Below are 23,666 nucleotides of genomic sequence, written 5' to 3'. Positions count from 1 at the left end.
AAACTCTTATATTGAAATATAAATGGATATCTTGTATGATTTACAAGGAGAATAAAGTAAATGGAAGCATAAGAAATGGTAAAATAATGAAGAGAACCTTATAAACCGCATAAATTAATGAATTGCATAAATTTTATAATTCTATATCTTTTGAAATACTTATTTGCTCCATAAGTTAAGAGAAAAGACTTTACCCCCTAAATCGAGGTTCTTTTACTTATTGATCCAGTCGTTCATGGTAATGAGACGTAAGTAAAAAGCTGACTTTGTCAATAGAAACAAAATTTTGGGTCATTTCTGCCATTTTGAGCCAAAAAACAACAGCCTTATCAAAATGCTGTCGAATTAGAATCCTACTAATTCCGATCGGTTTAGGACTATTGAACAGCAATTTATTTAACCTCAGGGGCTTGTTTCAGGGGCCCTTATGCGCTGGAATATTTTCCCCTAAATATATATTTAGCCTGTAGAACAAATATTATAGATGATTTGTATAATGATGCTAATAGTTATATTGCAAAGTACCAACTAATAGAAGTGGGGCTCAATTGATTCTTTCATGAGGGTGATTCGAAGGCCTCAAGAACTGCATTTCAAAGTGAAATGTTGCTAGCTTTCCATGAGAGTTCCTTTGAATCAATAGGGATGAAGGGAAAATCCACCCCAAACCTTCTTTCGTTTGAAGGATTATATTTGGACTAAATGTGCACTGTGGGCGATCAGTGGGTGGCACCTAACCTTTTATTGCGGAAACGGTAGTTTTTAATGGAAAATGATACTTTTTAAATGTCATAGCAGGACAAAAAGAAGTTGAATTTTCGCTTTCAAAGAGGGGTTCGATTGGAGTAGCAGAATCGCTCATATTTAGGAAAATTCTTCTTTATTGTGTCCAGAGGTGAAAACCAAGAATAAAATGAGATGAAGGGGGGGGGGGGGGTACGGTTGAGGACAGAAAGTCAGGGGAGGTGGCCCCTCCCCTCACATTTAGGATCTCTGAAGAAGGGTGTGCGTGTTAACTGAACCATCGTGGAACTGAACTACAAGCAACTGAGTCCCTGTAACTGAACCACCGTGTAACTGAACCACCGTGCAACTGAACCACCGGGAAGCTGAACCCCACTTAATTAAACCCTCGTGCAACTAAAGCACCTGGCAGCTGAACCCCATTTAACTAAACCCCCGTGTGACTGAACCACCTTGAAGCTGAACCCTCGTATAACTGAACCATCGTGCAACTGAACCACTGAACTCAGTTTTTTATGATTACAAGGTTTTTATGATGAACCTTGTTGAAAATATTTGTTTTTTAAGGTCATGATATAAACGCCTGTCAAGATCATTCATAAGAAAGCTTTGTTTTATTTTTTGAAAAAAAGAAGATCTGACGTCACAAACCATCAAAGCTGATTTCTCTTTTTTTTTTATATGAATCAGACCTTTCTGGACGTTAAGTAATAAACATATGTGTTGAAAATATTTGACCTTTGTGAATCTAGATAACTAATTAGAATCAGATGTCTTTGATGAGATTGCAGCTTAAAAGGATAAGGCAGGGGGACTGGTTGCACTCCAGTCTTTTTTCAGCATTCCCTCAACATGCCCTGAAAGTTTAAACTTCATACCCTCAGGTTTATACCCTCAGCTGTTCTCGACACACTGCAGATACGTCGTCTTGTAAAACTGGATGCACAAAGTAACTCTTGATTTAGTTGAAGATGCTCCTAAACATTTTCCGAACGATGTGATGGCTGATACCATCAGCCATCGTAGATATTGCTGGTATTTCCTTTTCACAACCAAAAAACGAAAAAAAAGTTTTTTGATTGTGTTTGGCATTCTTCTTGACATTCCCTTAAAGTTTGATCTATTGCCAGCTTCTTAAAACCTTGTATGTTAACAATAGGCAACTTGCAAAACTTACAGCCCTTGCACCAGGGGCTTGGGTTGTGAAACCTGGAGGCATGGTTATTTAACCTTTGAACTGTTTTAAATAAAATTGTCATCTCAACATTATCGTTCGGATGTATTTGGGGAAAAAAGAGGTTGGAGGTGGAAGCCCTTAGATATCTTTTAACTCCTAAAAAGTGCACTAGAACTTTTGATTTCCAATCGACTGAGCACCCCCCCCCAAGGTTGCAGAAACACCCTGTCAATAAAAACTTTACTTAATAATATTGAAAAGATAGCGTACCTTGTTGCCCGCGCTTTATGATCGGAAAGCAGGACTATCAGCTTCAAGGCTAGATCTATATGAACTTTAGATTATTTTGAAATTTTTTTTTTTAACTTTGATTGGTTGCATTTGGGGGAAAATAGCGGGTAAGATGGAGAGGCGGATTACCTTTGATTTTTCAAAATTTGAACTTGAAATTTCAATTTCCGATTGAATGAGCCTTCTCCAAAGTTTGTACGACCATCCCTTCTATAATACCTTAAATTTTAACAATGGGTAACTTGCAACAACCTACAACCCTTGCCCCGAGGACTGTAGGGGTTTTTGTTGATCACGTTTATTAATCACGTTCTATTATTCGACTTGAAATTGAAAGTTTTAGTGCCCTTTTTAAAAGTCAAAAGTTATTGGAGGACAACCAGTCCCCCCCTCCCCGGGAAAAACACCTCCTATGGGAAATACATCCGAGAAAGACCACCCCGAGGAAAATATCCCCCTGGAAAATACCTCCCCGTGAAATCCCCCTCCCCTCCCAGAAAACCCCTTGTGGTTGGTTGGTATCCAATCACTTTCAACTAATAAAAAAAAAAAAAAAAAACTAGAACTGCCTAGAGATTATAAAACAATTTCTACCTCCATCCTCCTCTCGTCCCTCCCTTAGAGCTAATTCTGTATTTATCCGAAGGCTCAATGAGAGCCTAGATGTTTTGGCACAAAAGTGCACCCTTCAAAGCATCTCCCTCTCTCCTCAACTAAAAAAAAAACGAAGAACTCTGCTGTGGAAGTTTACATACCTTTTTAAGTTTTGTAATTTGTCCATTGCTTACAGATGGTGTTTGCTATTGGGCAAAATACTGACATGGGGAGGGAGTTTTCTGAAGGGGGAAGAGTTTCTGGAGGATTTTCCACGAGAAGAACAGTTTTGCAGGGAGGGGGGGGGGCAAGACGGGCACATAAATTTCTCTTTTCCACTTTCCTTTGCACTTCTCAACTAAACTAAAAAATAACAGAACTCAAATAAAATATTCAAATTTGGAAAACCATATTTTCCGAGCTGGTATTTTCCAAGGTAGGGTTTTTCCATGGGAGCGGGGGGAGGGGGGTAAATGCCCAGACCCGTAGACAGTGACAGGGCGAAGGGAACCCTAATGAAGAGACATAAAAAAGGAGAAATATATCTGGTTTTAAGAGTTAGTGACGTCCGATATTCTTTGTTTTTGTGATAACAAAACATAGCTTTTTTATTAATCATCTTGACAGTCATTTATATCATGACTCTAAAAAGCAAACATTTCCAACAACGCTGAACATGTAAAGATTCTAACTTGTGTTTTAACCAATGCAAGTACGGTGGTTGAGTCCCGCGAGAGTTGAGTTATACGAGGGTTCAGTTGCACGGCGGTTCAGTTGCACAGTGTTTCAGTTGCATGGTGGTTCAGTTGCACGGTGGTACAGTTGCACGGTCTTTCAGTTGCACGGGGGTTCGGTTACAGGGCGGTTTAGTTAAATGGGGTTGAGTTGCACGAGGGCTCAGTTAAATGGGGTTCAGTTGCCCGAGGTTTCAGTTACACGGGGTTCAGTTGTACGTTGGTTCAGTTGCACGGTGGTTCAGTTACAGTGGTTCAGTTTCTTGGGGTTTAATTACACGGTAAACTTAAAATGAGCATAAGTTATCCTAATAATGATGGAGCTATAACCTGCCTTAATTCTTCACTCTTTGCGTCTGAGTCTAGCTGTTTTTTTCCTTTTTTTTTTTTCGTTTTCTCGATGCACTTCACGAATGAATGCTCCGATATAATTGCTCTTTTCTTTAAAAACAATATCGCTCTTGTTTTTAATAAAACATAAGGTGAACAAAATTGCTATTTATTTTCCTGTTTGGCTGTGTTTACTCGCTGATTACCTTATGCTATTTTTTTGTTGAAAACAACAGAAACTACACAAAATGAAATATACAAACAATGTAACAAAAAATGTAGCGCTTATTGTATGAATATACAGTTTAAAGTTACCGTCCCCTCAAACCTTCAATAGGCTAGAGGGGTATTTGCGCTTAACCAAAAATTAGATAGATAGCTTAAATTGAGAATTTCATTCAGCCATTTGATTTCTTATACATTTGAAAGGAACAGATTTAAAACGTAGAAAAAAGTGATGAAAAATATTCGCATTTTAAACTAGTATATCTGATTAAGCTCTGATATCGCAAAAAAAAAAAAAAAAAAACAATAGCACTTACAGGGCTCTTCGATTTTTCAAAATCTCGAAGTACCAAAAAGAAAGTTGTTCAAGATATATTTTGTTTTTAGTAAAGTGCAAATGTTGGAACCCTTGGTCCCAGTTTGTTCAGATAAATGTCCTTCCGAGATTCTTTTCTCTTGGCCCCTTAATTATTTTCCTTCTCCTAGTAATAATTATTAATTTTCCTTTAATTTTGGTGGCGCCATTTTCTGTCCTCCTAATTGCGTAGTTGGTTACACAGACCACGAGGTTAAAGTGCGTAGTTGGGGATGTTTAACCAGTAATTAGTAAGCCCTCAGATTGGCTGGAAAAATTCATTACCACCGCATCACCCCGTCGTAGACACGCGGCTGGCTGAGTGGGCTGGGCAAAATTGTTCCTTTTTTAGTTCAGTTCCTTTTTGTAGCGTTTCTTGATTACAGTAAGATTTTTTAGACTATATAATCTTTGACTTTTTAGCCTAGGTCGAGTCTAAAGAGATAGTTAGAAATATTACCGGTACCCCTTGGCCTTAAAGTGGCCCCTGGGACCATTCGATCACGCTATAGTACCCTAAGGCAGGGTATATTGTAAATCGGGCACAGACGCGTACCCGATAAGACACGGAACCGTTGGAGTAAGCGCGGGAATCCCACTAACATTTGGGGCCGGCAAGGGGTTCTCCCCCTCGAGTAAGTGGCATAGCAACCTTTTTGCGCCATTTTTGCACCAATAAGTGGTGACCCCCTTACCTTCCCCCCAATAAGTTGTGCCAGCGGTACATACACAATAAGTGGTGGCAGCAAGAAAAGGAGCTATCAACAGCACTGATAGCGTTTTCGAAGAGACGGGTTAATTTGGCCTAGAAAGTAGCCTATTGTGATTACACATAAAAAGACAAAAATACGTAACCAATTAATAGAATTATGAAGGTCTATAATGGGCAGTGTGCCTTGCTAGACAAAAATACAAAAGAATAACGTGAAATTAATGAGTTGAGTTTACAATGGGGGAATCTCCGTATTTAAAAGTATTACAGGGTTTAAGGACAGATAAGAATGCGTTGAAAGTTGGGTTATTCTTTGAGTGAATTGGCGGACTTAGATATAATCTTCAGTGACGAAGGTTATAAGAGTATTGAGGACGGCAAATAAGGAATTTGTCAGTTTGTGCGCACATTGGACAAGGAAGGTGGGAGGCACCTGTCCTATTGAGTAATCTGCCCAGGAGGAGATTATATTTGGAATACGAGTATCCAGGGAGGATACGTGATTTGTTTTACAGGGTAGTTCCCCTGTTTGAATTTAGTCCAGCTAATTCACTAGTGGAATATTCGCGCATTTTTTCAGTTTATTTTCTCGTCCAGCCCCTGTTAATTTGTTTTTCGGAGATATATTTCACTCGCGTAAAACTGCTTGTTATGAAAGAAGTCGTTATTCCCTAATGAAGTCTGGACATTCCGGCTATTTGAAAAATTGTTCAACTTGCCAAGATTGACTAATTGAATAAGAGATAATATAATCGGAAAAGAGTATAAGCGGTAAAATGAGGGGGTACGAAATAAACAAGGAAGAAATAATGTGTGAAAAAAACAAGACGAACTCATCCCTCAGAGGCTGTGCCAAATGAAGGGGAGTTGCGGGATAGAGATAGTATAGATATGGAACAAATGAATTAAGAAAATGAATTAAGAAGAAATAATGACAGACGGAATTTTGAAATAATGTCTGACAGAGATAAGATTAACTCAAGACCGAGAAGGGCGAGTGAATTCCATAGAAGAAGTAGAAAAATAGAAGGAAAGGCAAATATGGAGGCCTTTGAGAGAGAGCACCAAGAATATAAGGAAAAATGCAGGCTGAGAAAGATAAGATAAGATATTTATTTCGAGAAATTACTATCACAAGCCCTGAAGGGCCGAATTCAAATTTCGAAGTCCATAAAAAAACAAACAAGCGAGAAAATCATAACAAAACCACAACAATTTAAAGATTGGCAACCAATGAAAAAAAAAAAAATTAAAATAAATAAATAATCAAATATCGGAATGCTGTATGATTCCTTTGTCACTTATATTAAAAAACTTCAAAATGGCAACTAGTTAATAAGATAAAAACTAATAAAACTGAAAAAAAAAATAATATGCACATTAAAAAATGTTTAAAAAACAACATAAACCTGTGATATGTACCAAAAAAAAGAGTAAAGATAAATCCGAGCTGTTTCTTTTATTATATAAGATAAACAAAAAAAAGGATTTACAAATTAACCACTATTTATTAAATCAGTAAAAAAGGGATAAACGATTTCTTGTAATACAAAATAGTGCAAAGAATGGGAGATAAGGTGGGGATAGGCTGGGACACAGTTCGTGGAAGACGATTTCTATCAGGTACCTGGTATTCAGCGAAAGGGTTCGCAGTACGGGGGTTCAAAAGTGCCAACTTACCAAAACGGAGGCACAAATTATTTCTTCGTCTCTCTAGGGTCTCTAGGTTTGAAATATTTAACAAATACAAATAAGGTATCTTGCCCTCTTTAAAAATAATTCTTAGAGCTCTCTTTTGGACATTTTCAATTTTTTGTGTTGCTTCAGTAGAGAGGCCAGGGTTCCACTCAGGACAAGCGTACTCTAATATGGGACGCACAAAAGAAATGTATACTTGTAGTAAATGTGATTGGGGGCAACTAAACTTATTTAAAAGTTTAAGGAGGGAAAGCGAAGAGTTTGCTTGTCGTAGGATATTATTTATATGGACATCCCTTTTCAAACTAGAAGAAATTGTAACAACAAGGAGTTTAAGAGATGTGACATCGAGGTTTCAGGAGGAATAGGAGCAAGAAAAAGGGGAGGGGATTTAAGGAAACTTACTGAGACTATTGCGGATTTAGATGGGTTAACTGTCGTCTCAAGGGAAGAGGCCTCACAGGCAATATCTTGGAGTATGCCCATTTGTTTGCTAAAAATGTTTTTATGACATATCTCTAAAACTGTCAAGTCATCGACAAATTTCCACCTATTGTCATAAAGGGTTGAAAGGCTGTTAATCATAAGAGAAAAAAGGAGAGGGCCTAGAATAGTCCCCTGAGGAATGCCATTAAATATGGAGAGGTGATCTGAGAAACAATTTAGATATTTAACTGCTTGAGATCTATTAGAAAGAAAAGAGGCAACGAGCTTAACAAAGAAAGTTTCAATTTGGAATTCATTTATAAGTTTATCTATGAGTAAATTGTGGTTAATCAAATCAAAAGCTTTTTGAAGATCAATAGAAATTAGATTAAGCCAAGTGTTAGGTTTTTCAAGTAATTTACCCATGGTATCAACAAGATGGATCAGGTAATTAGAGGTTGACGTGGATTTGAGATTACCAAACTGTCTAAGATCAATGTGGGGGAGGGGGAGGAATTTGAGATTACCAAACTGTCTAAGAACAATGAGGGGGAGGACTTTCATCTTATGCCAGTCTGTGAGAAAACTTTCATACAATTTTGAAAAAATCGAGGTGAGGGTAATAGGACGAATGCCATCAAAGCCAGGCTTCCCATTTTTCTTTTTGATTGGGGTAATCTTTTTTATTGGGGTAGAAAACAGGACGAAAGGGCTAGAGTAGCCTATAAAGAAAGAGACAATACGGATAGAGAATGAACAGATTCAGAAAATGAATTAAGAAGAAATAATGACAGACGGAATCAAAGTAGTCCGAGTAGAAGGAACAGTGTTGAATCGAGATCCAGCAGGAGCTCGCGAAAAAGTACTCAAATAGATATGACACAACAACTATTAAATTTCACGGAGAAAGAAAGAAAGAGAGATAGACAAGAAAGAGAGAAAGAAGAGAGATATCACCAAGAGTTTAAAAGAACCATGATAGGCCTAATCAAAGCCCGCTGTGGAATTCCAGAGAGTGAGATTTTATCACAACTAACTTCTAGGCTATCGGAGAGCCATAATAATTTGTCTAAGAATCAATAGCGAGAAAAAGAAAATTACCAGACATTAAACACTTTTACGGGAAAACATGATACTTTGTTGCCTACGGGGAAAGGTGGACCGGCCCATAAAACAAATTGGGAGGCTGTGCCACCCTGTCGGAAAAACGAAATACTTGATACTCGGGTTCTAAATGTTGATAATCCACAGAAATGGGATGCAAAAGTAAAAAGACCACAAAATATTGAAAATAAGACGCGCGAGAATGATTTTTCGAGAAAATTTCCAGAAAATGGAAAACTTGAGAACACTTTTAATGAATATGAGACGCTAACAGGTACAGGCCAAATGAAGCGCTGATTGTACCAGAGAATAAGGAGACGAAATTTATTGTACGTGCTTTTCCTCGGAAAGTTCGAGAAATTTTAGTAGAATATGAAAAACCAAATGTCGGAGTTCCGTTCCCATTTGATGACGAAATATTTGTTTCTGCGGTAAGAATAAAGAAGACTAAAAGAGAGAAGAAAGATATTAAGTGGAACTACAATAAAGAAAAGCAGTCAAAGATGGACACTAGAGTCCAATTCAGATTTAACGATGATTTATTATTTTGCGCGAATGACAAAATTGAGAAAAGTAGAGATGAAAAGAGAAGTGTACAAAACAGACAAAATTTCGAGATTCAGCCTGCAGTGGCGAAAATTAAAAAAATGTTGGATGGGCTGTGCCTTGATAACATAAATAATAGAGGGGACAAAGAGGTCCCAAATCCACTGGGAAAATTACGAAATTACAATAAGACGAAAAACTTTAGGAGGGAGGAGAAGACCCATGACATATCAAGAGAAACTACAGATAATCTTGACATAGAATTGACTTGTCAACAACGAGTTACGGAAAGATTGGGAGATACTGAATTTTGGGTTAGATCGAAGAAATTTGGGAAGAAATCTGATATTGGTCTGATCAGCTCAAAAGAGGGTTTGTTCCTTTATGAGGGGGAGGAATCCCTTGGCTAAGATCCCCTGCGGGAAGACGTGAAAGATTGCCCTTTTCCTCAATGCACAACTGGTGGACAAGTGTTTATCCCTTTACTGAAGCCTTGTCTTTCCAGTCTTCAATATTATCTTCATCCCTCATCGCCGAGCATTATTCGTTCAATTATTTTAGGAGTCAAGATCCAGAAAAAAGTGATTCAAGGTTCGTTCAGATTTTTAGTTCACTTCCCGGAACCTCTATCACTGTCAGTGACCTTTGTATTTTTAGTCTTGGATTACTACAAATTATGCCAAGAAACAAGTTTTATTTTATTAGATGTGGGGTTGTTTCCACAGATGGAAATTAAGAGGCTAGTGCAGCCAAAATTTTTCATGATGGCTGGCATCATCGAAAGTGCCAGGAACTGATTCTTTGCTCCTCAAATGTAAATTCGTGAGAGCGAGAAAATTTTTGTTTTTGATTGTGCTGCGCACAATGAATTTCTACGAATCTTGGAGACTTCAACTTTCAAAACCTAATACAGATGCTATACGATCTAGACCATGGTGGTTCTACGGTAGAGATGTGGGGATGACGACGAATCCTGAGCCAAGCGGTGGAAGTACAGGCATGGGTGGTAAAAGAAGAGAAGATACAAGTTTGATGATGTTGAGTTTAATGTTATTTATTTTATGTCTGAGTTTCCAGCCAATCCACCGGAGTAGCGGATCATTTATATTAGGAGGGAGGTGTTGGAACCCTTGGTCCCAGTTTGTTCAGATAAATGTCCTTCCCAGATTCTTTTCTTTTGGCCCCTTAATTATTTTCCTTCCCCTAGTAATAGTTATTAATTTTCCTTTAATTTTGGTGCGCCATTTTCTGTCCTCCTAATTACGTAGTTGGTTACATAGACCACGAGGTATTAAAGTGCGCAGTTGGGGATGTTTAACCAGTAATTAGTAAGCCCTCGAATTGGCTGGACAAATTCACTACCACCCCATAACCCCATCGCAGACACGCGGCTGGCTGAGTGGGCTGGGCAAACTTGTTCTTTTTAGTTCAGTTCCTTTTTGTAGCGTGTCTTGATTACAGTAAGATTTTTATACTATATAATCCTTGACTTTTAGCCTAGGTCGAGTCTACAGAGATATATAGAAATATTACCGGTAACCCTTTTCCTTAAAGTGGCCCCTGGGACCATTCGATCACGCTATAGTACCCTAAGGCAGTATATATTGTAAATCGGGCACAGACGCGCACCCGATAGACACCGAACCGTTGGAGTAAGAGTGGGAATCCCACTAACATTTGGGGCCGGCAAGGGGTTCTCCCCCTCGAGTAAGTGGCATAGCAACCTTTTTGCGCCATTTTTGCACCAATAAGTGGTGACCCCCGTACCTTACACCCAATAGCAAATAACACTATTCTTTTGACCGTTTTAGGGGGGATGGTAACCTTACACTTATTTGTGGTAATTTATCTTTGTTTTGCTTTCTATCCATTTTAGTTTTAATTTTTTTCATTCACAGCAAGCTTGCTTTAAGCTTGAAATATTGTATAAGCCACTTTCTGCTCGGTTTAAGTTTTAAATTTACTTTTTTGGCTTTTAATCGATATTTTTTTTAAATTTAATTGTGTTCGCTTTTTACACGTTCTAAACGTAAATAGGACATTCGATTAATGATGGAAACATTTTCGGTTTGAAATGGGTATTTTCTTTTTTAGGCTAAAGCTGTGTTAAAATTCATTGACGCCGTCTCTGAGAAAACCTTGAAGTCGACAGTATCTTTGACAGCTGCTCGTGGTCGGGGAAAATCTGCCGCACTAGGTCTTGCAATGGCTGGTGCTGTAGCATTTGGCTATTCTAACATTTTCGTCACGAGTCCAAGCCCAGAAAATTTACATACGCTTTTTGAATTTGTTTTTAAAGGTAAGATTAAAGTCACACTTTTACCTCTTTAAGATATTTATGTGTTTTTCATGTTTTTCAAGGACCTAGTTTGGAATATAATTAGGCAAATAAATAGTGGTTAACAATTAAAGCTGATTGTTTTGTATTGTCAAGGTAATGATGTCACACCCTAGCTGAAATTCCTTATTTTTCAGGGTATTCTTTTGGTAAGCTTTCGTACACGTTTTGAATTAAATTTCATCATTTGTTGAAGTGCTAAAAAATATATGATTTTTTGTATTGCTATAATGAGCCATATCCACTTACCTTAAAAATTGTGTCTTTTTCTCTTCTTGTTTTTGCTTTTTTTTTGCAGGATGGCTATCATAATTTCTGCCACAAGTTAGTATTGTGAGTGTTGACTAGTTGTGCAGAATTGTAAACGAAAGCAAGTGGTTCAAATTTAATTGCGTAACTTTGGAAGGCCAGAAGTCACTTTTTATGGACTTGGTCCGCTTAAATGCTCAGACGAAGAATCAATACTGAATTTATTCTGGATTTATATTTATTATAAATATTTAGATATTTATTAAATAAATATCTATTATTAAAATTATAAAACATTATTGATATAACACCTATTAAATAAATGGATAAATATCTGTTAGATAGATATTTATTATAGGTAGATAATAGTAAGATTAAAGTATACTTAGAAGAATTCTAAAGTTAGAGGATAGCGGAATTTTTCTAGGAAATAATAGCTCTGTTATACAAATTTATGGATTTTAGTATATTTAAGTCGAAAAAAGAAAGTTTTATACAAAATAATTCGAATGTCTTAATATAAAATAAGTCGTAAAAAGAAAGTTTCTGAGCCGATCCCAATTTCAGTTTATCTTTACATTTGTTTAAATCGGGTTGCTTGGGAAACTATGAACAGTAAAGGGGAGGATTTTTAAAAGGTTTTAATGGCTTTCTAAAGCGCAGTGTCTAGTGGAGGGACGATTAATTGGAATCGAGCAGTCGATTCTCTGGACGACTTAGCTATAAAGTTTTGTTTTTAAAATAAGAATAATTATGTAGGCCTACTAAGTTTTTGTGTATTATGCAAACATGCCCACGGCGTGGAATTTCGGAATGACTCACTCGCTAATTGCGTTCAATTGTGACCCATTTACCATAATTCTGTGCATTTTCAAAAGATTTCATCTTTTTTTGTATTAAAACAAAGTACAATGTCACGTTTACAGTTTCTGTTAGGAGCGATATTATTTAAGCTTCAAATATTTCGGATAAAGGGGCGCTTACTAAATACTATAGGAAGTTGATTTTTTAGAAATATTAACAGAAATTACAACATTTTCCCGGCTTATAGGCAAGCTTTTATTTTCGAGGCAAGAGAGACATTTTTGGAAACTACTTGGTTAAACCCCGACCAAAAATAGAAGAAGTGTATAGAAATAGGAAGGATTGTGAAAATCTTGATATTTCTTCCCTTTTTTAGAGAGAAGGGAAAAGGGGAGGGGCTTGAAGAGTTGAGTTAATAGTGCTAACCTTTTATTGTTCTAGCACTTGCCCGTGAATAAATTATGATTGTATAGATATATTTTGTGTGTGTGTTTACCTGAACGAACAAGACCCACTTAAAAATAGTATAAGACCAATATGAGGAATCAAAATAAAAAAAAAATCGGAGTATTCCAGTGCTACCTTCTTCTGCCTAAACCTGAAAAGAAAAGTCGCTTCGTTCCTTACCCTCTTCCTCACTTCAAAAAGCCCTACAGACTCTACTTAGCCACACATAACGAAAGTAAGTAGGCATCGTTTGAATCCACCAGTATCGTGTTGTTGCACCAGGTAAATGTTGAGGCTGTTGCTTTGTTTTAGTGTTATAACTGTAAAGGAATGCTTCTTGAAATCAATTATATTTTATATATTAGAAAGGCATTGTGCCTTGTAAAGACATTATTTCTGCCCCTTAACAAAGAAGGCCAAAACATACAAATTTGGATTTTCATCGACAGCTTTTTTACTACTTTGCTTCTGTTCAAACCTTCCCTTCTGTATTGATTCCTTCCATAGTTCAAGATTGAAGCTGTTTTTTTTAGACAAAAACTGCTTTGTTGATGAATTACTTTTTTTCTTATTAAATGATGAACTTTCGTTGGCTGAAATTCATAAACTTTTTTTTGCGCCAAAATGCTCCTGAAACTCAAGGCTTCACAAATATTATGCATACGAAGACAAGTAAACTAACTCTTTATTTTCCACAACAGGTTTTGACGCTTTGGAATATCAAGAGCACATTGACTACGACATTATCCAGTCAACGAATCCAGACTTCAACAAGGCTGTTGTTCGAGTAAACATTTATCGTGACCATAGACAAACGATACAATATATTCAGCCTGGCGATGCAGAGAAATTGGGCCAAGCAGAATTAGTTGTAATCGACGAAGCTGCTGCTATTCCATTGCCATTAGTAAAGAAATTGCTTGGACCTTATTTAGTCTTCATGGCATCGACTATCAATGGGTTTGTACATACTATTCAACTTCACTTGCTTTCTTTGGCAAATATGATGAATTGTCTTATTCAGTTCTCAAATACAATATTGGTAAATAACAACAATAAAGTAGGCCCTTGACGATAGTTCTATTATCCCTAAAAAGGCTTTGAGCAGGAAGGAGGAAGATCCCCCCAAGCCATTGATAGCGTATATAGGGCGTTGATCGGAGTTTCATATGGTTGGGCCTTTTTATGTGAACAGGTCATAGGCCTGTCGTCCTACCTTGTGGCAGCGGGAATTGAACCCCGGACCCCGTATTGCCAAGCAGAGCATCAATTCACTGCGCTGCCACAGGGTAAAAAGGCTTTGAACTTTTCCTTATTCTGAATAAATATAATACTTTAAGATGCTTTTCCCTTTAAAGTGTATTAAGTTAAGATTCTTATAATGTTCTTATAATTTCCTTTATTTTCCATACATAGGAAATAAAAACAGCCGAGGTATTTCATGAAAAATGCATAAAAATATAGGAAAGATCCTAAAAATCCAGAAATTTTGGGGAGGTTGGGGGGAGGTGGATGCAGTCCCTAAACTGTTTTTTTTTTCTCTTCTAACAACCGTTTTGTTTACCAAGTCAATGCTCATTTGTTAAAGAAAAAAAAAAATTAGTCATTGGTTGTATTTACTGCTTCTTTTACAAAAATAGAATACTTGTAAAACGCATTTGGGTGGGTTAGGAAAAGGTTGAAATAGTCCTTTGGGCCATTTCGCTGCACCATATTCAAATTTATTTTAACACAATAGCTAAACTAAGTAGAAAAAACAAACATCAAAAATGAATTATTTTGTCGCTCTAATCTAGTGTCTATGTCATCTTTGAATTGCGCCTTAAAATTGATAAATTGACATTAAAGTGTTCCTCAATATGGTTTCGAGAAGGAACAAAGATAGTGAAAAGCTAATATTTGTCTAATAATCAAATGTTCGTCAATAGTCTTTTATGGAATTGCTGGTTTTTTTTTTTTTTCTTTAAGTTTTCTCAGTGAAAGTGCGAAACAAAAGGTATTTTTTAATGCAAATACTAAAAGTGATATTTTTTTTTAAATCTGGGGGGCGGGGGGCAAAATATTCGTCATATTCGTCGTTAATATGTGTCAATAATCAAATACTCGAGAAATTTGTTCTTAAATAGTCCCAGTTTAAACTTGTTTGTACCCTTTGGTTTAAAAAAATAGCCTAGAAAAAAGAGGAAAATATTAGTCAACTACTCTAGGGCTTTTTTTTAGATAGTCGAAAAAATCACCTACCTGGGGCTTATTTTTTGCTTCCGTTGTGGTTTTAAAAAAGATCTTGAAGATCAGTTCGAGTTAAATGGTCAAGAAAATTGTTTTTAACTATTGAAAAATAAGTTACCCATGACTGATTTTTCCTCAATTATAGGAAAGAAAAGAAAATAAATAAATTATTAGCCAATTGCCCAAGAATATTGTTCTTAAATAGCTTAAAATTACTTACATTAATCAAAACTTTTCCTCCGTCATACTTCTGAGAAAAAGCCAAGAAAGAGAAAACAAATTATTAGCTAAATACTCAAATTTATTTTTAATCTTCAAATTCATGTTCCTGGATTAAACCTTTTTTCTCCCCTATTGCTTCGAAAAAGAATCTAGCAAAAACAATAATATTATATAACTCATAAACGATAAAATATTAATTAGTTCTCAATGGATATGGGATATTAATTAGTTCTCAGTGGGAATCTAGCTCTTTTTCATTGTCCAAAACGTAATTTCTCTTTCATTTAGCTCAATAGGGGTGTGACCACAAAAAAAATCCAACCCTCAATTCTGGTGTGATTGATTCTGCAATAAATCAAAGGTGTAGTGTTTATCAACTAACAGTAGTCTCACAAAAAGACCCCTTCTAAGCTAGCTATTATACGCAATATACCCTCTAAATAATCCAACTATGCTATACTAAGTAGACTATATCAACCAACTATTAAAACAATGCCAACAAAGTTATTACTTTATATTACTTACCCATCGTCATTGAATGTTGCTGTGAAAGGGTGTTGAAATTTGGCTTTGTTTGATTGGTTAAATATGGTTTAAATATGGTTAAATATGGTTTTTTTGTCGTTCATTCAAAGTCCACCTAACTCATCCTAACCTAACACGAGAAGCTTTTTTGAGGTTTGTATGAGAAATGTTACAAAGTAGTTGATATTGTAAAAAAAAATATTATTCCGCCAAAAATGTTAAGGACAATAGCAAACCATCTGGGAAAAATGAATGGAAAAATGTATAAATTCTGCAGTATATAACCAAAAACAAATGAAACTTGGAATAAATTAAAGGCTTCTATACAATAAATTTAATGAAGTTTCAACTGATAAAAACGAAGTAAGAACTTTTGATTATTGAGCTAATTTAGAAAGGGAATGTTTTTGTAAGATTACCCAACTAACTAATAAAAGGTGCTTTCGCTATTTTTCTTCAGTAATCACGTCCCTAGGCTAAGAATATTCCAAATTTCCTCTTGATTCAAAGAAGAGATTTCAGAGAGTTTTTTGTCCAGGTATGAAGGTACGGGTCGTAGTTTGTCTCTCAAGCTATTGGAGCAGCTACGTATTCAGAGCAATCCTTTGGCCGTGAAGGCGGAGAAAACAACTAAAGACATTGGCTTGTCCGGTAGAAGCTTATCAGAGGTAAGAAAGAATCATGTGAACATTCAACATTGTCTGGTCTTCGTATATTTAAGTAAAAGCAAAAACATCGATTACTTAAACTTTTAATTTGTATGGCGAAGGTGCCATAAAACTCTTTTAATAAATTTTCCTGGGTACTTAGCAGTGAAGTAAAGGCCGTCATTTCCCCTCCCGTCCCCAGGGCAAGCGATGTAAGCTATGCAAGTTGCTTATTGTTAACATGTAAGGTTTTAATGGAAGAGGTAGTCGTATAAACTTTGATTGTAAATAGAAAGTTAGTGCCCTTGTTAAGAGTCAAAAGTGATCGAAGGGCAACCAGATCCCCCCCTCCTCCCCTCCCCCACTCCCTTTTTCCCGAAATACGTCAGATCAAAATTTTGAGATAGCCATTTCGTTCAAAATAGGTCAAAGGTCAATTAACTATGCTAAATAACTTTGGGGTTGACACACCTCCCCCCCCCCCCTCAATCTCAGGGTAAGGGCTATAAGTTATGCATTCTATTCATTGTTAACATTAAGGATTTCTATTTGAAAAGTGGGCATGTTTGATCCTGGGTGTCCAAAAAGGCTTAGGGTATTAAGTTGAAATTTTAAGGAAATGTTTAGAGGGATGTCGAACACAATCAAAACACTCTATGTACTTGCTGGGTGTGAAAAGGGAGTATCAGCAATATCTAAAGAACAACTGAGGACATTAATTTGAAAATTTCCCAGTATGTTGAGGAGATGTTGAAGAGATGTTTTGGTTGACAGCCCCCCCCCCCTGCTCTATTTAGGTGCCCCTTCTGCTCAACATTGATCGAAGTTTTGGAATTGTCATTTTGTTCAAACTAGACAAAAGGTTTAATAGCTATACATCCAGGAATGCTTTCCCCCCATAGCCTCGGGGGAAGACTGTAAAATATGCATTTTGTCCATTGTTTACTTGCAGGATTCAGCATTAGAAAAAAGGGAAATATTTGATTATGGGTGTATCCGAAAAGGCTAAGGGCATTAAGGTGAAACCTTGGAGAATCTTGAGGAGTATGCTATACTAAATCAAAAGGCATTATGTGCATCCAGTTTATCAAAAAGGAGGATCTGCAATATTTTAAGTTAAGTATTGAGTTGAAATTTTCAGGAGATGTTAGGGGTAGATGTTGAAAAGTGGTTGGAGGGCCGCCAGCCCCCTCTCATGTCTTTTTAGTTGCAATCCTTCCGAAAATGTTTGATCGAAATTTTGAAATAGTCATCTTATTCAAAATAGTCAAAACTCAAATAACTATGCCTATGGGGATGACATACATACCCCCCCCCCCTCCCAAAGCTTTGGGGAGGCATGCTAAATACAATAAAATGCACTGTGTGCGTGCTGATTGTCAGAAGGACATATCATCAACATATAAAGAACAACGGAAGGTATTATTTTGAAAATTTTAGAGGACGTTGAGGGGGATATTGAAGAGGTATTGGATGATAACCAGTTCCCCTTGGCCTTTTTAAATGCTCCCTCCCCTTATCACTGATCAGAATTTTAAAAAAGCGATTTGGTTCAAAACAGTCAAAAAGTCTAGTAGCAATTCCTCCTGAGAGGCAATGCCCCCCCCCCCTCCCCCAGAGCCCCCAGGATAAGAATTGTAAATTATGCAATTTGCCCTTTTTTATGCGCAGGATTTATCATTAGGAAAAAGGAGGATTTTTTTATTTTAGTTGTGTTCGAAAAGGCTAAGGGTATTAAGGTGAACACTTTGAGGAATGGTGAGGAGCGTGTTAAACTAAACCTAAAGATGCTATGTGCATCCTGTTTATCAAATAAGGGTATCTACAATATCACTAGAACAGCTGAGGGTATTAAGTTTAAACTTCAGAGCATGTTGAGGAAGACGTTAAAAAGTGGTCAGAGGGCAGCCAGTCCCCCTCCCATTCCCTTTTTAGCTGCCTTTCCTCCAAAGGTATCTGATACAAATTTCGGAATTGCCATCTTTTTCAAAATAGTTGATAAAGTCTAATAACTATACCTCTGGGGATGACTTAACCACCACAGCCCCTGGGGCAAGTGTTGTAAGCTATATAAGTTGGTCATTGTTTATATACAAGGTTCACTATTGGGAAATGTTGCATTTTTGATCCTGGGTCTCCAAAAAGTCTAAGAATATTAAGGTTAACTTCTAGAAAGTGTCGAAGAGAATGGCAAACAAAATCAGCACGCTATATGCAGGAAGATTTTCGAGAGGACACGACAGTAATAAGTTGAAGCCTTAAAAGCATGTTGAAAAAGGAACGAAGGGCAGCCACCCTCCCCCTCTTTCCCTTGTAGATTATCTCCTTAACACTGATAATGATCTTAAAGAGCAATTTTATTGGAAATAGTCACAACCTCTAATAGCTAATTCTCTGGGGATGCCACGTCCCCGCAGCCCATGGGACAAGGAATGTAAATTCTGCAATTTGCCCTATTTTACATGCAGAATTTATCATTAGAAAAGGGGGAAATGTTTGATCCTGGATGTGTCCCCAAAATGGCTAAGGGTAGGCTATTGAGGCAAAATTTCGGGAAATATTGTGGGGTATATTGAGCTAAATCAAAAGAAACTATGTATATCCGAGGTATCAAAAAGGCCTATCTGCAATATTTTTGGAACAGATATGGGTAACTCGAAACTTTCAGGGCAATAACTACTACTGCTACTATTGAGGCTGCAAATGAGACTCTTTGTGACTGCAACTGTGACTACTTCCAACTGCGGCAACTTGCAAATGTGACTGCGACTGCTTGCAACTGCAACTACATCTATTTGAGACTGCTTTCAGGGACTTTGAGGGAGGTGTCAAACTTCGAAGCTTTAGTGTTGTCAAAAACAAATTTTGTTTTTGTCAACACTAAAGCTTCGGTGCCCCCGTTAGGTGCCCCCGTAGGCAACATCACTCTGATTATTGATACTTTGATGGAACTTGGATATTGAAAAAAAATATTTGATGTTGAAGTGGGGAATGTTGAAAAACTTGAAGCTTTGGCGATTACGAACGAACAGAAATTAATTAAAAAAAGCTTTCCGAAAATAGAAGTTTTTCAAAGTAAAGAGCCATATTGAACTTAAGACCAGTCGAAATAAAGTCCTATAATAATTCAAACTCAAAACGACTAGAAATTACTATGAAAGATTAAATGAAACCCAAAACGAGCAGGAATTAAATAAACAGTCATAGCAAACAAACATACAGGAGGTACTAATATAAATGAATAAATAGATCTTAAAACGAGCAAAACTTAAATTGAATGTTCAAACCAAACTTAAAACGGACAAAAATCACTACAAACAGGAGTTCAGTTAATGCCTCCTTCCCTAACTGTAAAAATCTAAAGCCTACTGCGTCATTTGTGCTCTACTGACAGTTTTCAAAGACTTGATAGCCAGAAAAAAACTTTTCCCTGTTTGGTCCTCCTACCCCCCCCCTCCCCCCCCCTGTTTGTAAAAAAAACTGGTTACAGTTTCACCTAGGTTCCATGTTAAGTTTGTTTATCAGACGATGAAATACCCTTTAACCTACTAAACTCTACATCTTAAGTCGTATCTATTACGAAATGACAGGCTAAGCCTATAACATGCAAGCAGTCCTTCCAATAATAAGCATTATGCATTTGCGGATAAAAGACAGTTCGACCATTGGGCTCCAGTAGTTCATCCGTCAAACAAAATTTGAAATGTACAGCTATATTCTACCCTGAATACAAGACAGAGGGGAGGGAAGGGGTCCCAACTGCTTGCTAGAGAAAAATAATGGCCTGAAAGAACACATGTAAAAGAAATAATATTCTGATCTCCCTACACATAAAACCCCTTTGCACCTATGCCAATATTCCTGGAGTGTACTCTAATGCAGGTTTATAAGCGGGAGAAGGTGCATTGGGCCTCGACAACCACCCTCGGTTCAAACCTAAAATGTCAGTCAATACTAAAACAAACTCGTTCATAGGACCTTGTGTATACTCTCATTTCATATGTAATCCATAATCTATTTTCGCAATAACTTACTTCTCTTATGTAGCGTTTATTTTTGGAGTTTTAGGTACTGCCATTTTATTGTTTAACACATCAATTATTCAATCATATTGAAAGTAGAGACAGATACGGAGGGATCGTTGTCAAAAGGTATTAGAAGCAGTTTTTGTCTCAAAAGGCTCTATCGATAATACGTCATTTTTTCAGTAAATAGTCACTTTTTTGCTTAACACAAGCCTGATGGTATTTAATTTTGTCTTAAATAGTTTCTTAGACCGCATCGTCTCTCTGTATCTGAAGTTCAAGAAGGAGAAGAATGGCAAAATATTTGATAACGATAGTGAATATAAGATTGAAAAATCTGGACATTTCGAATCTTCCTTTGGTACCATTTTCAACGGACACAAAGCCAAGAAAAAATTATATGTTTTACATCTTAGTTAAAGAAAAGGAAATGGAAACAGAGAGAGAGAGAGTGAGAAAAAAAAAAAATCAAGTCCAAATAAAAACGACAAACTCTCATAAGCAAATAAATATGCTTGCGCTTCACGAAAGTTCAAATGTTCATCCCAGTCGCCTATTTAAAAATATTCTTTACAGCACAGTATAAACATTAAACAGTAGCGAAAATTTCTATACTCTACATTAAAGATTTTTGGGACACATCAGTCACACACCTTTCTTCATCACTCCACCTTGGCGCACGCGCAATGACAAATTTTGTAATGCGTTACGATGGGATTATGAAAAATCTATTGCTCTGAAGCTATTGCTCTGACGTATTGGTAAATTTCCTTTCCGAGCGCTGTGATGTGTCCCATTTCTGAACCAAATTTTCGCTACTGTTTAATGTTTATACTGTGCTTGACAGTCACAATAAGACTCAGAATCAGATGAGGTTTTCAATAATAATAGTTGATCCAGGTAATCCAGAGTATTTTCTCAAAAAACATTTTTAGAGCTTCCCGTATAGGCGTCGAAAATCTATCAAATAAGACACTGTAAAGCAGTGGCTGAAACCAATTTTGTGCCATGCCCCACCTAGGTATGTATAAAATCCTGATGCCCCCCGCGATATTTAAATTTATATATTTAAATTTTGCTGCTCAACATTTTACGCGTAGTCACCTGAATGAAGCTAAAATTGCCATTAACTTGGTAAATTTTTTTTGAGTCGTCCTCTAGGCATATTTTGTACTGTCTTTTTGGATAATACACTAATTAATAATTACAACACCTTTTGTGCAACGCATGACGTCATTGCAATTCTATCATATATCTTATTTACTCTTTAATTGCATATGAATGTTTTTTTTTTTCAAAAATTACGGCTCTAAAGTATATTGTCATGCCCCATTTGTGGGGTCTGTGCCCCACGTTTGTAATCATGGCTGGAAAGGCTTGTGATCCGTGAAGATTTCCATTTGGAGATTTCGGCGAAAAAAGAGGAAAAAAAAATGCCAAGTTCGTTTGAAATACAGACTGGCTTTTCTTTTTCAGTGACTGGCAGATAAAAACAAAATCAGAAACGTTGCTATTTTCCCAACAGACCGATGGGTTCTAGGAAATGTACATTTACGGTTACGGACTTGCAGAAGATTGGGGCTTTTCGTTTGCTGATTTTTTTTTTTTTTTAATTTGATTAATATCATGTCTTTGACCGAACAAAGTGAGCAAGTTCAAGATATCAAGGGCCCATTTGTAATTGCTGTATCGGGGTCCCAGTACTATTTATTAGCAGGTTTTGAACATATGCAAATAAAAAAAAATTAAACATCTATAAATATTAGCAAAGGTGCAAGTATTAATCCTTCAGAATCCCGTTAGGTTAACTCAACTTTCTTTATTTTTTTTAATATTTTAGTGTCAGAACACTAACTTAACTATTCGCTTTTTATATTAAAGGGGGTATTCTTGAAAATAAAGATAAATAAAAGTTCAAATAGGGATAAAATCCTTTTAATAGACAGTGATGATGATAACAGTGATAGAAATTCACAAAAATACCAGATATTTCGGTCACATATACAGTGACCGTTTAGTTTTACTACTGATGACGGTCACTGTATATCTGACCGAAATATCTGGTATTTTTGTGAATTTCTATCACTGTTATCATCATCACTGTCTATTAAAAGGATTTTATCCCTATTTGAACTTTTATTTATCGTCATGGAAAGGCAGTGTGGTCTCCGAAATTATCTACGTTAAAATAAAGACTAATGTCTCCAAATGAAAAAAAAAACATTTTGGGCTGTCGAAGTTCTAAATCTAAAATATTTTCAATTCACATGGACGCTCGAAATATCTGTATTTTCAACCTTTTAATTTAACCTCTTAATAAAACAACTTGTCCATTTTTTATTTATTTTATCAATTTATTCTTGTATCTTAGAGAACTATAATTGGTGGTGTGAACCGAATCGTATATTTGCGTAACTTTAAGAATGATTTACAGTTTTTGGGCGTAAAATCTGTTAGCTAAAGTTTTGCAAAGAAAAACCTTCAAATACAACTTTGTTTATTAACGAAGCTGGTGAGTGAGAATAGGACATATTTACAATGCGGTGAAACCCAATTTACATTAGAGCATAAAAATCGTGGATGTTCACAATCAAAGTTTCTTTTGTGCGTGTGGATATTTTAAGTGTTTTTTTCACAGGGGGGGGGGGATAAAAAGGATTTTTAGTCCACTGCTTTCCAAATTTTCCGTAATGGGTTTGTTCGTACTAATTTTATATGAAGAGAGAGAGAAGAATGTCTTCTTCCCATATTTCCCTCACATCTTTTGTGCTAGCATGATATGAATATTAACATATTGACAATCATAGGCTACTATGTTGTCGCTTGAAATTTTTGACATGATCATTTAGAGACTGTCCAACGGGGTATAATTGTATATAAATCGATTTTCCTTCTATTGCTCGATGTTTTGTTATATTAGTAGATGACCTGCTCATCTGTCATTTTAGATAACTCTTGAAGAATCGATTCGTTACCGTCCTGGTGATGAAATTGAAAAATGGTTAAACGACCTTCTATGTTTGGATGCCACTTTGGCGCCTCCTATTACGTCTGGCTGCCCACCACCAACAGAATGTGATTTATATTACGTCAATAGAGACACGCTATTTTGCTATCATAAAGCTACTGAAGCGTTTTTGCATAAAGTTATGGCTCTCTTTGTTTCGTCCCATTATAAGGTTTGTCACTTTTTCTATTATTGCTATGCTTATATTTAATTATATTGACTCAAATACTCGAGCGA

The 23,666-nt window shown here is 36.4% G+C and overlaps 1 protein-coding gene across 1 annotated transcript in view; it reads left to right on the top strand.

Annotated features, from left to right (window-relative positions):
• l(1)G0020 (RNA cytidine acetyltransferase l(1)G0020) overlaps positions 1-23,666 on the top strand; it is a 71,136-nt gene that overhangs the window by 22,858 nt on the left and 24,612 nt on the right. Inside the window, exons 6-9 of the mRNA XM_089088351.1 lie at positions 11,031-11,235; positions 13,476-13,734; positions 16,289-16,418; positions 23,371-23,601. Of these exons, the coding sequence (XP_088944477.1) occupies positions 11,031-11,235; positions 13,476-13,734; positions 16,289-16,418; positions 23,371-23,601 (825 nt within the window). The remainder of the gene's footprint in view (positions 1-11,030; positions 11,236-13,475; positions 13,735-16,288; positions 16,419-23,370; positions 23,602-23,666) is intronic.

This window comes from Artemia sp. Qi Xiang Cuo, chromosome 4 (assembly GCF_049724085.1).
Source record: "Artemia sp. Qi Xiang Cuo chromosome 4, ASM4972408v1, whole genome shotgun sequence".
NCBI lineage: Eukaryota > Metazoa > Arthropoda > Branchiopoda > Anostraca > Artemiidae > Artemia > Artemia sp. Qi Xiang Cuo.
Note: the sequence above shows the minus strand (reverse complement) of the source record. Positions and strands in the feature narration are given on the sequence as shown.